Consider the following 18,122-nt stretch of genomic DNA (forward strand, 5'->3'; position numbering starts at 1 on the left):
CGATGACAGGAGACAAACCCGAGTAAAGAGCAAGGCACTTTAGCGAGGGATGCGCTTTAACGAGAATCACAAGCGAAAGGACCGATAAAAGAGAACCAGAAAAAGTATAGCAACTAGGAAAAATAAAAATGAAGCGTTCTACTCTGATGCGAGGCGACCAGGAACCAGGATTTTTCTTCCGCCCAGTAATGTATGCCGACATTTTAATGGTTCCTATTGTTAACTCAGATTTCTCCCTCTACCACCCGCACGAGATTTAGACTGTTTCCTTTTCTCGCAGAATTGTATAGCGCCACGATTCGATTGTACACAAATATCGCAACGCTCTGCGTTGTGATTTGATAAAATTAAATCTCCCAGTGTGACGATGCTTCCAATGTTTTCTAAATATTCTTTCTCCTTTTACAAAGAAAAGATGCCATTAAGAATAAAGACAGTAAGAAAGAAGATTACATAAGGATAAAATAAAAATAAGCTTATTTGTATAGCTTCTCCACAGCATTGTTCGATAAACAACAATTTACGCAACATATTATACAATTTTAAAATAAGAAAGATATAAGAATGTATGGAATTATGTAAGTGAGTCTTAAACCACGATAACAAATAATTTAATTTACACTTTTTTCGTATAGGTTTATTTCCAAGAAAAGATTTCAATTAAGATTAAATCTTCACTTGTGTGCCTTACGGATTGCCGCGTCCAAGAATAAAGAGATCCGAACTATATTCACGCTTTCATCGCGAAGACGCAAAGAACTGCTTTGACAGACGAGAAAGGACAGTAAATACGAGGGTGGAGAGGGAGACAGAAAGAAACAGAATGAAGGGAGGAAGATATAGAAGGGGACTAGAATGGAGAAATGGACGCAGGCGCAAAAGCTACCCCAATGTACCGAGGCGTCGCGACGCCTTTTGCTTCATTCGACGTCCGGACGTCAACTTACCACGCACATGTGGAACCGCGCGACGCTCCTCTCACATTCCTACCTAACGTAAAACAGCTGTGTTGTTCGCGATAGAATCGCTAGTAAAGCGAAAAAATCGCGTAACGATCGGTGCGAGTGTGATAAGTATCACGAAGAATTAAGATAAACTGTTATAAAGAGCGAAAAGCACGATAAAACGAGCGATCTCAAATTAGCGCTCGAAGTAATTTTAGCTGGTGGCATTTCCGCGATCAAAAGCTCGCCTAGTGATCGGTTGAGTGGGAGCGGTAATTCGATCCGCAAGCGGTGAGGGAACTGGGGGAAGTGGAAAATTGAAAGCGGAATGTTTGTGCATCTCTCCGTCCGGATTGACGATAATGCTCGTTTCGTGCTCGAACGGTTATTACGCTGTGCGTAGAAAAGTGAGTCCCTATGGCACTCGAGGATCATTCGCGCTACACCAGGGTGCGGCAGCCACGATTAATAACTGAAGCGTCCTTCTCACACGTGTCACCGGTCGTACGTGTCACATGACGCTGTGTGTCCTGCACGCGACACAAAAATTCAATTTGCTCGAAAAGTCGCGATTCCTCGAATCATCACGGAAAACTGGACTCCGCACTGGCAGCGCAACTGATTTATAAAAAAATTAATGAATCATCATCCTCTTTAATCGTAATCCTGTCTACTAATTAATAATGCTACTTGATATTGACGTCAGACACTTGAATAATTTAAATCTCTGATAAGAAATATGTTAACCTTTATCGTTGTAAAAGAGAGAAACAAGCTTGATATGTGTCATACAAAAGCTTGATATTGTTAGTGCGCGGAATCGATTTGTATCTTTTAAGCGCTAAAACAAACTCCAAAATGTGAAATATAAAAGTTGAGGTGACTGCACTCATACTAGACTCTCCACTTGGAAACGTTAAATTGTCACACGATAACAATAATAATAACGAAAAAGTTTTATTACTATTACGATTCGGCGTTTCGTGTTCTCTTCGATAGCGTAAAAGTTTGTCCAAAACGCTATCGACTCTGATCATTCGAGTTAAATCGAAGGACAGGATCCTTAATCGCGTGGTAACTTTATCCTTTCTTTCATCTCTGCGCGTGTACGAGTACATATCGTCTCAAAGTTATCGCGCGATTTCCAGTTCGAAGAACGTAGAAAAATTATCACATTCTTTCGATGTCGCGCCAGTGAACAGTGATTCTCGCCTTCTCATCGAACTTAGTCAACCGAAATTTTAAAGTGAATCAAAAATGTGATATAAGTAGGCGACGGATTGATTCGATTATTCCGATCACATCTCCCTGAAGTGACATCGAAATGACGAAAACGTTTTCCCGTTTGCTGTGAAACATGCCAATACCGGTTTATAAATTTTCCCTAATGTTTAGAATCGCTAATAATTAGCACTGCTAAATAAAGTACAATTATTGTAATATAATAACTGTAACCTGTGTGTGATAATTGTCTTCGTTAATCTGACAGTGATAACTTCCAAGTAACGTATTTATAACTATAATCTTAATTCGATTGGCAGTATTAAAATACGTGTAAGTCGTCATCACCGACAGCTGCAACGTGATATAATTGCAAATTATTAATGTAATTTTATGATATCTAGTGATTACGATAAATCGCTATTTGTTTATCGGAAATTTTAATTCCGATTAACTCACGTTACTTCATTTGTGTAACGTTCTTCATAAAAAAGAAAAAAAACAGTAAGAGAACTATTGTCACAGATGGTAATGATTCAGCCGAGGGAAATTAAAACTCGAAAGCGCGTGAAAAAAAGAAGAGTTTGTTAATCTTTCCGTATATCCCACAGTGGAAGTGCACTTTACTCGTTCGCAGGACCACTTCATTTCGCGAAGATGAATGTCAGTCTGAACTTTACGCTGGAACCCACGGGATATACGTGCGGCAAGTGCTTGGAATCCTTCCACGATTGGTATACTCAGGTGCACGGTTGGGCTAGTCTATTGGTATGCATATTCGGCTCAATCGCCAATGTGCTCAATATCGCCGTGCTGACGCGTCGCGAGATGCAATCGCCCACTAACATGATTCTCACCGGTCTCGCCGTGGCTGATCTCCTTGTAATGATCGAGTACATTCCCTACGCAATCCACATGTACCTCTATCAACGATCCCGCAGAGATACCTTCACTTACGGCTGGACCATCTTCGTGCTGTTCCACTCGAACTTCACCCAAGTATGTCACACGACCTCGATCTTCTTGACGGTGACTCTGGCGGTCTGGAGATACATCGCGGTGGCACATCCACAGAGAAATCGCGAGTGGTGCAGCAACAAGCGCACTTTTCTGATGATCGCCTTCGCTTATGTGTCCTCCCCGATACTTTGCATACCGCTTTACCTCAACACCGAAGTGAGGCCGCAAGTGGAAGTGTTAGACGAAAAAGGGATGAGCATAAATATGACAAAACTCGAGCAGACGGTCAACAGCACGGTCGCGTATCCCGAAGGCACTAACACCACGCTGTATTTCGTGAAACTCGCCGAATCTCCGATAAGCAATGTTCTCAAGGACATCAACGTCTGGATCTACAGTGTGGTGATCAAGCTAATACCATGTGTGGCTTTGACGGGATTGAGTATCAAGCTGGTTAAGGTGTTACTGGAGGCAAAACAACGGCGGAAGAAACTCACTACAAAGAACACCGCGATCAAGATGGGCAATGGCAAGGGGAACGCTTGCGAGAAACCCAAGAAGAGAAGAAAGGGCAACGATAAAGAGAGACAGACTGACAGGACTACAATGATGTTGTTGGCGGTGCTCCTGTTATTCCTCGTCACGGAAATGCCGCAGGGCATTTTAGGATTGCTCAGCGTTATGTTGGGTCCGAGTTTCTTCAACACGTGCTACGTGATGTTGGGTAAGTCAAGAATATATCAACATTGACCAGAAATAAATATATAATATTATATTATTATTTCGCATTATTTAATATAATATTATCATCTCAGAAAATAGCTAGGATGTATTCTAAAATCTTTCTAAATTTTGTTTCTAGCCCGATTGTTATGTGCAATCGAGTGCTTACATTCAACAGTTAAATTTTTGTACAATACTTAAGAAGCGTACTTCTTCGTTTACTCGTTTAATCAATTTTATAATTTAAATGCTCGAAAAACACGAAAGCAGTGGATAATTCGTGCACTGTAGTATATAAGGATATGTCACACTTGTTATATATTCGTTGTACATATCGCGAGGGCTGAGATTTAATTAATAAATTCAATTGTAATTTAACAGATTAATATTTGATCGCTGCTGTTGTGACAATGACGAATGTGCAAGAATTAAACTCTGTATAATAACGATGACACTGTTTATTATTCATTTTATACGTGTCGTGTATGTTGTAGAATTGTAGATAAAGTTTTATTTCCATTCTCAATTTTAATAAAAGTTTTTATATGATGTAGCAATAAAAAAGTGAAAATATTGCTTTACGATATCATTTCCACGTAAAAGCTTTAATGATTGCTAATGCAATTCACGTGCGGGATCATTAACCGGCATTATTCACCGCATAATGTATTTCTACTAAAAGTATGTCATAAAGAAGATGTGTTGAATTTGATAAAAATTGATATTAAGCCGCAAACTAGAGGGAAAATTACTATGGCAGACATTCGAGCTGATGAAAATTGAGTCCATACGATTCAGGAACAAAAAAGGCGATTTAAATTCAAGCCACGAGACTCGTACGAATCTCGAGTATTTGCTGTGAATTTCATGAATTTGTCTATAAGACGTCTTTGTTTGTGGGAGCACCGTAAATAGAAGAACACGCTACTGCACTCGACATTTACGATAAAGCATATAAAACTTCTATCGTAAAAGTTCTTCCGGAGTAAAAGAGCGTCATAGCGTGAAATATGACAGTCCGATAGTTTGTATAAAGAAGTTTTAATAAGTGCGATCTCCGTCGGATAAGTAACTGTTAAGGCAATATTTCACGCGCAGAACGATAAGTCATTAATGTTCGTCCCCCTAATTGGTATAATATTTTAAAAATTGCCAAGATAATATAACGAGTCCAAGACTTGTTATAAGATTTCAAATTTATTGCAACATTAAGTTTATATTATTGGAATTGTTGATTAGCTAATAATAAGAAATTTTATAGAAAAGCGATTTTCTATTTAAAAAAAAAAGAAAGAAAAGTGCTGTCTAAATTATATATAATGGTCACTCTGGCGAAAGATCATATGGTTAATAATTGACGTACTTGATATTACAATGTCTCATGCGTGAAATATGAAATTGAGGCGGAAACAGTGTTACGCGGATCAAATTATGCATTTCACGAACATTAAATATGTTTACTTTACGTCACCGGCATTTTCATCGTCATCACGTTTAATCTTCATTTTACATCATCATATATTATATGTCGCTCTGAAATTGTTACGAGAGTGTTATGAGTGGTTGAAAGCATAGCAAATACTTTTAAAAGCAGTATATTAATATATTATGTCAATTATAACTTATTATCAAAATCTGTACTTTTACGGTACTTTATAACAACGCGATATTTCATCATACTTCATATTATATCATTTTCATATAAAATTGGCTTACAATAATGTGTTTTGAAATTATCGTCACTAGACTACAAGTGTGTAATCGCACTTTATTAGATTTGCTACGCTAAAAATTATTGGAATATCATCTCTTATTTTATATAAAAAGATAATAGAACAGAAATGCTAATATACTAATGTTGATTTCGTTCCTTTCGTAACAAAAACACGACACAATTACGACAAAATATTTAAAAAAAATCAATATCTCCCTCTTTTATCATATACATAGTCATATCGTAAAATTATACCGAAAGCGGGAAGAGTGTCGCGCAGAATGCCGTGTGTAACAAATCTTCTCCGCTATAGGATCCAAATGCGACATAATAAGATCTTTTTGCTCCGTCGGAATATTGAATCGGAAAAAGGACCAAATACTGGCTGCTAGATGTCGAAACTTTGTAAATATTATATGAAATTCTCTATGTCTGAACCTTTTCAAAGTTCGGATTCTTTGCTGATATGTTATATCGTACATCAAATCAATCCATCAATTATTTTAATAAATGGAAGAAAAACATTTCTTTCATATCCCAAAGGAAACTGCAGTATCTGAGGGTAACTCATTTTCTCATCTCATTGCGTTAGTCCCTTTTAGCTTCGCGATCCAATTATCGAGAGCGAATACTTTTGTAAGATAATTTGAATATTTTCGTCAAATAAGTTATAAAGTATATAATATGTATAAAAGTGATACTTTCGTTATGATTTAAAGCCTTGCGCGGTTCATGAATATCTTGAAAATCGCAAACTTTCCCCTATTTTCCCGTTAGCAAAAAATAAATTGAGGATCTGCGGTAGAACGCAGATCACATCGGACGAGACGTATAGATAAAAATATGGATTTTCACTAATTATATCAAAGAAATATTTGATCATAACTTTATCATTTGTAAATTTGATCTATCGTAATTGTTTATATAAAAAATATTATTGTTATTACACGATCGTATCATCCTAAATTAAAAACCACCCAAATAATTTCGTTAACTTGAAAAGTTCATATCTTAGAAAGAATCATATTTTAGAATGTACAATGGTCTAAATATAAATTAAAACTAGAATTTTAAGTTTTTAACTATCCGAAATTTTAAATATTTTAAGATACATATTTGAGATCAAAAAATTGGAAAATGTAAAATTTCGAATTTACAAATATTTAAATATCAAAAAGAGTTTTGAACGTATCTCACGATTGTGAATCCTGCGAACGACAGGCGATTTTATATACATTTTCAGTTAGATTTGCCAGTTTTTGATAGACAACTAGTAGTGGAGTCTCGTTTGCGTTCTATCTTCGATTGGCGTATTCTAATTAACACGTGTATTTTCATCAATATTGTAATCATACCAAATGTAATCTTGTATGGCGAAAGCAAAGGTCAACAAGCATCGTGTACCTATGTGCACGATACGTCGATACATACACCACCGCTATTCACTCCTCGATTTAACCGCGGGGTATCATGGAAAATACATATTTTTCTCTTTGTGCCGAAGATTACACGGATATTACAAAGATATTAATAAGATGTCAGTAAAAGACTGTCAGATCTTTTCAAACGTTTTTTCTTCCGTAATTTGTTTTTATATCTTCACCAACAATTACTGATTTGCGATTGGTTACGAGTTAAATACTCATCTCATTTAAAGTCATTAAGATTCTCTATGTTTCAGGAAAAAGAAAAGAGAACAAATAGTTAAATTAACCTGTCTGCTTTTTTTTCATTATCTTTACATAAAGGATCGAAAGTTATATGTAACCATTTCCATAAAACAATCAAATTAAACTTTTGTACCTGGAAGCGGTGCAAGTAAGCTTACTGAAACTAATTGCACGGTGGCCTGCTCGAATGTGAGTTCACTATCTAGTGAGCGAAAATATATTCCACTTGCCAGTTCATTAGCAAATTGAATACATTTTCTTTCACTGTTGATACATGCGGCATCAGATTCCTACATATATTCAAATTTCAATTCGTATATCAATATGAGATATGAGGGAAGTTGACATAAAAATTTCACATCACGTACTACCACAATTTCGAATTTCAAACGAGTAATTTTTATTATGAGACTTTTCTCTGTACGTGCGTGTATATCGATAGCGGATGCGTTTGGCAAGCAAAGAAAATTTGCGCTACGTACGATTATTCGCATATATTATCCCACTGCTGAAAATTCTCAGAAAGACTCGATATCTCGGTCGTATATAGAAATTATTTTAATAAGAGACACTAAAAAGCAGACTTGATATAAATAAGCTATTTGTCGAGAAAATTGTTTCCACGAACGACGGAGAATATGATGTTAATGCAGAAAAAATGAGATTCTATATATAAAACAGTAGGTTTCATTTGCTTTACTTATTCGACATGTATAGCCAATATAGCGACAAGTGGAAAGTACAAATAAAAATTTCCTTTAGAGCCAACTTTTGACATTTATACATGACGTCCGTAAAGTCACCTAATAAATTTAATTTGTGTGACATTATGACGTACGCGATAGTAACTCGTAACATAATTTCCGTTGCTGCATTTATATGGTATTTGCTACTGTTAACTTTCTCGTACTTATAACAACCGGCCACATGGTACTGGGCGCGTGAAGCATATTATGATGTAGTGTTTGAATATACGTAGTTCGTATTGAATAATATTCCTATTAGCACAACATTAACGGACTGTTCGCGTCTCGCCACTGATGACGACAGAGCGCAAGTTCTTCAACTTCCCTGACTGTACATTGCGTCAACAAAGTGCGTCCTTTAAAAACAACAAATGCTACTGCGCTCGCAACAACAAACAGGAGCGGCTTTACCAACGATCCTGTTATGCTAAATGCTAAGTAGCGACGGATAATGTATCGTCTTTCTTGTGCAACTTGTTGAAATTAAAATTACGTACGTTTGATCAAAAGTTAGATAATTAATAATGCAAGATTAAAAAGCGAGAAAGATATATATGAAAATTTGTGCAAAATAACGAACTTATAATTGAAATTTTTCCAGACCATCTGGCGTGTCTCCGATATCATCTAACAAAGTCTCGTAAAAAAACATGAGAATAACAATTTCTGAATGTGGAACTTATAATTTGATCCTATGATTCAGAGAGAGAGATAAAATTTTAATTCAAAAATGTAAATTTTATACTTTTTACAATGTTAGAATATCCGTCTAAATTTTTTCGTTGGATCGACCAAAAATAAGTATTACGTGAGTTATCTTGTAGAAAGATTTCATAGAAATAAAAAGATAGTAAATTATCTTATTATTTTCTTTGTTTTCTATTTTTATTTTCTTAATATTATTTTAATAAGGTATAGCCAATCACTAAATATGGTAGACGTAAATAGATGATGAATAGATCTGCGATCTCAATAATGAGCATACGAAAAATGCATAATTTGGCGCGGCGTGATACCATCAGCAGAAAAGTTAGACGCTAACGAGGAAGTTACTGATTCCGCAATAACTCTGAGTGACATAAACGCGACATCACGTCGCGCATTATCTCAGCACGCTACTGGAAATAACGAGTACGACGTAGTATGAAGGATGGGCACAAAAGAGAGAGTATGGCTCCATGAATAATAACGCTATTCCTTCTCCTATATTCGTCAATAATAAACGACTGACAAAATTACGAGCAAGTCATGTTGGCGGTCGGCTACATGACGCAATCGCTTTCATGGCTGCATGTATGAAAATATAAATATGTTCTCATAAATATTTCTATTCATTCACGTCACGTACATTTAGAACCATTATAATAGGCGTGGAACAATTGAATTTATTTTATATGTATCCTGTTTCTCTCTTTCTTCTGACATCTTGTTACATTACTTGATCTTTTGTCTTTTATCAGAAAAAAAAAGAAATAGTATAAAATAATTTATAAAAAATAATTATAATAAAACATAAATTAGCCTAAAATAATTTATAATATATAATAAGGTTATTATGAGATCAATTGAACATATTCTTTTCAGACATAGGCAATTTCATTATTAGTAATGTGATTTGTAACGATATTTTGAATGCAAATGTGGGTAATTGAGCTTACAAAGAAAGCACTATGTTTTATTAACGATTAAGCAAGATTAATGTGATTTACCAATTTTACACAAGATTGTACTCAATGTGATGATACAAACAGAAACATGAACCATCCATTCACTTATCTATAGCAAAACAATTTTGAGACAAATTCACATTATGCAATGCACAATTTCAATTAATGAAGCTGTTCATGGCAGAAGTTAATTAAGAGAACTTCTCGCTCAAGAAGATTCCGTGAATTCGTTCTTGGAGTTTTACAGACGATAAGCAACGTAAGATTAATCAAAGTGGTACGTTGTATAGGTAATGGTACATGTCTTGTTAAATTCTATAAGATCTCGAAACTTTGTGGAAGACAAGTAAATAAAAGATTGATGTTACCGTTGTTGAGAAGAAACGACAAAACGTAAAAGGGCTTAACTTTATGCGACTATATGCGACGCGTTTCGTACGGGGACACTCAAAATTAGTCACATCGTAATGTAATCACATAACGATAAATTCTATTACAGAAAATGCGAGCAAAGCTGGCAAACTTTTATCGCCAAACTTCTATTTTCAGCCTAGCTCTCTATTTCCATTTAATCTATTTAGATTTATTAGTAAGTAACTATTTCCAGACTCTTGGCGACAACTGCCAACTGAAGGTTGCCAAAACTAAATTAGATTGGTTTTCAAGGAAATGTGGGTTTTTCCGGCAAATAATTTTGACATCAGCTATCTAATAAGATAGAGCATCAAGTTTTGATATATAACGATCAAATAGCTGATATGTTGATGTACTTTTTATCCGGAATTGTAATTTTACAGAACTTTCCATATTTATTTTATCCATTTTTATTTGTTTTTAAAATAAATAAACGTAATCGGATCAGATAGGATGATGCGCCAAATGGAGCCTACTAGCTTACACATATACGTTATCTCTCTGTACCAAAAGTTAAGCTATATTACAAAAACGCTTTGTAATGGAAAATGGTGCAAATGTAGGTTTAATAACGTCACCATTAATAAGGCAAAAATAAGGAAAATGAAATATGTTATAACGCGAGACATTTATGATATAACTACACATGAATGCATGTAGCGATGTACAATACATCGCTGTATTAACTAAATAGTTAACTAATCCTGCAGAAATTACGTTTAAAATTTTACTTCAAAATTATTAATAACTTTCTATTGCAAATATTATGAGTGTATATATGTATATAAAACAAATTTTTGACACAAAATTGAAAACAAATATTTTTAATTAAAATTAAAAAAGCAAATACTTTTAAAAAAGTACCTAATGAAAGTTTGATGTCACTGTATCAAAAATTTAATACTCAAGACCTGTGTCGCTGAAAGCATATTGATTTTCAACAAATGTTTAAATCGCTCGTGAAACCAAAATCATAAAAACACATTCCCTTGTATGTAACACCTGTGTTTAAAGTAAAGACATAAAAAATGTATTTAAAATTTATTATTTGCGCGCAAGTAAGCTTAAGCGATAAAAGCGTTAAAATATGTATTGTCTATAAAAATGTATTGTCTATCCATTAAGAATACTTGTCAAAATACTAATTTTATTTTTTTTACCTATTATTCTTTTCTTTTTAATATTAAATATCTTAGTAACGTTAAGTCAAAATTTTATACAATTTATTTAAAATTAACTTTAAAGAAAAAACTATACATTTTTTATAATCTAGTACGTACAAGCCAATCGCTTTCACAACACGACTTCAAAATTATTTCTAATCAAAACTTTGATATCTTCTTTCGAAAAAAGAAAAAGGTTGCAGATTATAGTTAAAACATATGTAGGCGAAAGGAATAACGATAGGAGTTCTGAAAGCCCACGCACGTGCATAAAGTGATATAAATTCTCTACTTTGTACGCTTACAATTACCTATATTTTATATCAACTATTATCTAAACTATTTCCCATCAACCTCGTATGCACATCGTCAAACTTCAGTTAAATGTTGAATATCAAATATTATTCTCAAAATTTATGATTTAATAATAACTATATATATATATATATATATATATATATATATATATATATCTTAAAAGTCACATACACACACACATTCTAACTTTTTCAACCACTTCCAAATTCAAAAAAATCCAAATTGAAAAATATCAAATTTAATATTTAGCTACAAAATATTGTAATATCACATATAATACTATAATGATAATAAGATTAAGATAACAGACAATCCACATTTTTTTTAAGTTTAACAGCAAATCTTTAACCTATACTGAAAGGAAGGGATCTTGAGCTCTTAAGAAATTGTGGGTTAATTGCTATAATCTATTTTACAATATTTTATACATCCTATAAAATTATGTTTTTTGGAAGAAATTTTGATATGCTGAGTCCTTAAAATTTAAAAAACGTGGGTTGCCTATTGCGATCTTTTTCTATAAAGTATTTAACACATATTATAAAATACTTCTGTAAACAGTTATCAATTTAAATATTTTTAATATATTTACATTTTTCCTAAATTATTTGAATTGCCTGTATAGAGATATTTCTTATTACAAATATAGTCATTATTGAACTATAAATTAAGAGAACAATTTGCTATTCAAAATATCTCGTAAGAACTTATCATATACACACGAACTAGTAGGAAATGACTCGGAAAAGCTCCACTACGCTGAAGTTTGCACTTTTCGCACATTTGCCTTAAAGATTATACTCGTGAAAGGACGGAAAATTCAAAGCAAAATGTACGAATGCACAATATAGCAACATTTAATAAACGGCTTTGCGAACCCAGCTATAATGAGGCACAAACGTGTCAGACCTTACGCTCGACATTTTACATTTGCAAGGTTATCGAGACATCGAAATTGGATCTTGAAACGAAGGCAACCAAACGCGCTGACAAAAACGAAAGAACGAGGGAGAGAATGAGCAATTTATCTTTCCAGTTCGGCTGATCGAAATCAGAAGAGGGTCGTTCCGATCACAAGAAGAGTGCCCTGATAGATTTAACGTGATGAAGATCGCGTACAGAACCATTACTAAGGATTCTGTTCGTGGTCTTTGTTCTTGCGATTCTACCGCGCTGATTGAGGATCACTTGAAACGCGTTTGCCGAGCGTCCTCACGAATCTCATTGTAGGAGGGAAAAGACTCGCGCTCGCGTTGTCTTCCTCTCTACAGGGACAAGAACAATCGTATGAACTGGTAAGAACGTCAGAACTCTGACGAAGACGAGGAGTATGCTATGGAGGCATACTGTGATAGTTTCCTAGGAAGTGGCACGCAATTCCATTAAGATATCGTGGAGCTATCTAATTACATAGAATATAGGATCGTTGCCGTTTTTCTTATTTCAGCCGATTATTAAAACATTTTTCTCAGTACCATTAAATTGATAAATTGAATGATACGACAATGACGAAAGCTACACAGCATATTCTGAAAAATGTCATAGAATCTCATTAAAATATTGCAGAATAACCTTAGAAACGATTATATAAGACATGAATCTGCTGCTGTTTAGCAATATTAATTGACTTTTTATCAAATTGTTCCTCTTTGATGAATTTTAATTGAAAGTTTGAATTCTATGGAAAATAATAAGGCAAATAATTTTAATGAAAGCGAAATATCTATCCTGACATAAGACCACAAGGTAAAAACACATTTTACAAATTAAATGAAAAGCATCTAGTAAAAACAGATTTTATTAAATTAATCCCTAATTTAATAATAATAATTTTTTGCGCTAATATGTATCTCAAAATATTCACTTGTAATCTTTTATTTATTTTTATTTAAAAAAACGCATATGTCTACATGATTTGTGCTGATATTGTTAAAATGCATACAAAGTTCCCCACTTATAAACGAAGCAATAAACGTAATCCATAAAAATAAATGTTTATTTTTACAGATCACAACCTCTGGTCTTGCTTCCGTCGTGCTTTAAAAGCCACGGTATGTTTATTATTTAAATATCTATCATCGAAATATACGATAAGAGATTTCAAATACTTGACTATTTCGATATAAAAGACTACGTTGCAGAGGTTGAGATCGCAAACAAGGATATATCTATATATTGGCGAATGCTCGATGAGAATATCTTTCGTCTTATTTTCTTTTATTTTCACACTTCTGAAAACAACAGGGATGTTACCGACTCTTGCTACGAGAATCCTCCAGGGTATTTACTTAACGTTCGATACTGAGATGCACCGTACTTATCACGCGGTACCAAAATGGAACGGTCAGGACAATGACAAAGGATACAGGTATTGCAAGTGAGAAGGTCTTATTTGATGTGCACTCGTATTAAACTTGCTTCTATTATTCGTATTCCCCTGCGGTTCTCGTTATACTGCAATAACAAGAGCTTTTTGTAAAGTAAACACTGATGTTGCGTGGAATCGTGTGTATAATGTAGAATAGCAAATACGGTTAGATTGTGGCATTGTAATCATAAAATTAAACGTGTAGAACGAAAAAAGAGAAAGAGAGAGAGAGAGAGAGAGAGAGAGAGAGAAGAGTAAGTTGTTATAAATCACAATTTTAGAGGAATATTAATTGTGTTACATATTGTACTACTTTTACCGTATTATTCTTGATCCGCTTCCAATTTGATCAAAGAATCTGGTCATAGTATGACATAAGAACATCATTTTTTAATACTTTATATATATACCTATGCATTCTAAAAAAATATGTACATATGACATTTAGTATACTATATCTTATTTCTAAGATACGTATATATATGTATATGAAATATGTTGGGCAGGATATTTCCAAGATAAAATTCCACATAAAAACTCGCGTAATCTTGTAATCTTATATCGAACACGGTACTTTGGTGTCCACCCCATCCGAAGTACGGTATCGCAAAAGTTCCCTATTATTTCCTCCCGACAATCGTAAAACGTCGTCGTTAAACATGGATCTGGAGGAAACGGCGCACAATTCGCTGGGATTGTTTGCAGCTTGCGGTCGCGCATGGAAATACATGTGGGTTTGCCGCGACGCGACGGAAGGGTAATTTACACAAACATTACATCGTTCGATAGCGCGCCGAAAGAGATTGAGAAGCAACGTGTTTGCATTCTTGCCGCACACCACGGCGGAAGTTGTTCTAACGCGAATAGATTTTTTCGCTTAGCAAGACAAATGGTCGATTTGTCGAGCAATGTTATATATACAACGGCCGTTGTATACCGTACACAAAGCCCAAACGGCATTATGTGGTAGACGTGACCTCAGCGTCGTCGCAAAAATTAGAACGCATCTGCATCAGTAGATACTATTGACTTTATGGTAGCCGACAAGACTGATTTATTTTACGAATGTAAAACGTAATGACACATGATGTGGCAAATAAAAATATTTTTTTAACTTTAGAATAATGTTGTACATAATTTTTATCTTTTATTACTATATAGATTGTTGTTTATTAGATTGTTAGATATGAAGCAAGGTCACTTCTCTGTGCAAATTTTGCGAACTTTACAAACAGATGAAAAGATTTATTTCCTAAATCTTATAATGGTAAAATACATATATGCAAAAACATAATCGAGGAATAAATTCAAAAACCAAAAAATAAGTTTAAAACAATACAACTACTATTATAGAATTTAAAAAATAAGAGATTATTATTATTGCTATTAAATAAATTTAATAATTCTATAGAAATGACAGTAAAACTAGATTAACCATTCAAAATAAGTATTCTTTCCTTATTAAGATAATTTTAATATATATTTGTATATATTAAATTGTATATATTTGTATAAATTAAAATGTAAAAGTTCAAATATTTACAATGTGTATAAATCGAGTAAAAAAACATAAGTAGATCATATAAAACGTACAAATGCTCTTATAGAAAGCGTATTATTTCAGTTAAAATCTGATTAAATATTATCATTATTATCAATAATCAGAGAAGAGAACTTTATCATAATATAAAGTTATAATAAGTCTACATCAAAATCAATTATTTCTTTGGCTTATCCGATCAATTTTAATATTAAGTCAATTAAATTCTGATATTTAAAAGCGAAAGGTCACATACGATATAATGTTAAATCATATATTTTAAGCCAAACCGCTAAAATAGAGATTAAGATTTAACGAGTTCTTGGATAATCATGAAATTTTTTTAATGTGACATTCACGATAAAATGTCATGTATTATTATAATAAACATAGATTATAAAATTTCGCGAAGCATGTATAATGGTACTTAAAATTTTATAACCAAAAAAAATTACCTGATTAAAATGTTAAACTCACTGAAATAGTGCGAAATACCTAACGATTTATATTTTACGATAACGGTACTATTATTTAACAAAAGCGATACGATATGTCCGAAATTTATATATTTCATCGTTCCGGCAAAAGAATTCAAGATGGTATGTGGAGACTTCCATTCAATCTCGGAAGCGTGTCGAGAATGTATCTACCGAAACGCATGCTTTCTCGTGTATGAAGTGTTATAAAATACATCGTTTTATTTATGTCGGACGTCGGACATCCTTATATGTCAAACGTCTCTCGTCATGCGAAAAGTCCATATGTCCGGCCCACTCGCCCATACCAAAATCAAGGCTAGCTTCGATTGTTTTTGACTCACGTCACGCACCTGAATTATTGCGTATTCGAAAAAAAAGACATCTCTTTAAAATTAAGAGAAGATAGAGATAGAAGGCGCGCGAAAAAAACATAAGGAAATGTCGAAATACGTACGAAAAGAAATACATTTCTGCGAGCCCCTTCATGTAAAAGATTACAGAAAGGATTTTAGTAAAGCCCGTGAAAACTTCCATTCACATCTTTGAGCCTTTCGAAATGTAATGCATATAGAGTATAGACGTTTGGATAAAAACAAGAGAAAAATCTCAGAAAATTCGAACTTTAACCTAATCCACTTTCGATTGTTTAATGCATAGATATTTCTTTTTGATAAAGAAAAAGACTTTTCTGAAGAATTTTCATCAAATCTGTATTTACATTTAATTTGCGACTCTATGATATATAGCTAAGTCTCAAAGTAAAACTTAATTGACTAGTCGGTCAACTAAAGACAGAAGATCATTAAAAGAGCATCTTAATTTTCGGATTGCTAAAGATTCTTTTAGAATTTTTTCTTTTCTTCATCAACAAGAAACTTATGTACCAAATTCCAAAGGCAAACTTCTCAAAAATTTATTCAAAAGTTTAAAGAGTTGATGGAAAAGTTTCTGAAGCTAAATCATTCTTGGCAATTTTAAACTTCCTATACTAATCAAGTTTGTTTCTTTTCTCGACAGGCGACGTGATAGACATTCTGACACTTATAAACTCGGCCATCAACTTCATCTTGTACTGCGCCATGAGTCGACAATTTCGCACAACCTTCAATCAGCTATTCTGCAATCGATGGCGATTAATCGGCAGATGGATGGCGGTGCCGCATCAACCGATGGAGAACAATGGGCACACCGGGACCAATCACACGGTGACCCAGGTCACCCAGGTCTAGCGTCGAAGAAATCAACGAACCTTTTGCTATCCAGTGTAAACAGCTCGCTGGACTAGCTTCCTTTTAAACACGTGTACCGCGAGAATGGAAAGAAGGTATTTCCTCCGCGGTTCTCCGTTCGCCAACATGGCGGCAAGCAAAGAGAGGTGAAATTTATTTGCTCGCTACTGCCACCGGTCTTAATTGCATCGTCGTTGCGAACTTTACAACGCCCGGGGCGTCTTCAAGCGTCGGCTTACGTCCCGGGCGTACGACACACCAGATATGTAACAAATATTTGTTTAAGTTAGTTGGCGAATCGTTATGTTTTTCCAACATGTTTCTTTTTAATTTTGCATGTTACTTATCAGTTACATTGCAACGTGTCCGACTGCCGTCGAATTGACGATACGCACAATTATATACATAAAAAACAAATGTTGTGATAGGTATGTGAAAACCGTCAGATTATTGTTATTAGTGATTTTATAATGCCATCGTACTTCCATATTTATAAGATGTATCTTCAATTAAAAAATTATCAATTTTCCAGATGACTGTATCAGAAATTATAAAACTTATTACATGAATAGCGAATTTTTATTCACAAACACTACTTCTTGTTCATTATAAATTTTTAATTAAAGCAAAATTAGAAGCTTGTACATCATTTCGCAACAAGTCACTTTAAAAATTGTTTTAAAATTTACATAAAATTATCATATTATAGAATATAAAATGATCCTATAATCCCCGTACTACATTCGATGATGGAAAAATATATATTTATCAAGAAGTTTCTTCATATTTTCCAATTTCCAATTCTGCGCTCTAATATCTATTTATGCTGTGAAAATAATCAGTTTGTATTTTTGTTTATTACACATTCTGATTGACCATTTCAAAAACTCATATTGTTAATTATTATATTAATAATTATATTGATCTCATATGCACTAACAACGTTCTATTTACATTTTGCTTAGT

General features: G+C 33.8%; 1 protein-coding gene across 1 annotated transcript; it reads left to right on the forward strand.

Moving 5' to 3' along the window:
* The first annotated feature begins 942 nt into the window (after nt 1-942).
* On the forward strand, nt 943-17,823 carry LOC112459643 (sex peptide receptor-like). The gene is made up of 3 exons (XM_025023856.1): nt 943-1,604; nt 2,803-3,849; nt 16,945-17,823. The coding sequence occupies exons 2-3, from the start codon at nt 2,823-2,825 to the stop codon at nt 17,154-17,156; spliced, it is 1,239 nt and encodes a 412-aa protein (XP_024879624.1). The 5' UTR covers nt 943-1,604; nt 2,803-2,822; the 3' UTR covers nt 17,157-17,823.
* The last annotated feature ends 299 nt before the right edge of the window (nt 17,824-18,122 follow it).

The sequence above is a fragment of the Temnothorax curvispinosus genome, unplaced genomic scaffold, assembly GCF_003070985.1.
Source record: "Temnothorax curvispinosus isolate PA1 unplaced genomic scaffold, ASM307098v1 QBEX01010036.1, whole genome shotgun sequence".
NCBI lineage: Eukaryota > Metazoa > Arthropoda > Insecta > Hymenoptera > Formicidae > Temnothorax > Temnothorax curvispinosus.

Excerpts from the sequence above, each read along its gene's own strand:
- LOC112459643 (XM_025023856.1), top strand. The coding sequence starts at position 2,823 with ATGAATGTCAGTCTGAACTTTACGCTGGAACCCACGGGATATACGTGC. Across the intron at positions 3,850-16,944 it reads CACGTGCTACGTGATGTTGG|GCGACGTGATAGACATTCTG; the intron begins GTAAGTCAAGAA and ends TTTTCTCGACAG.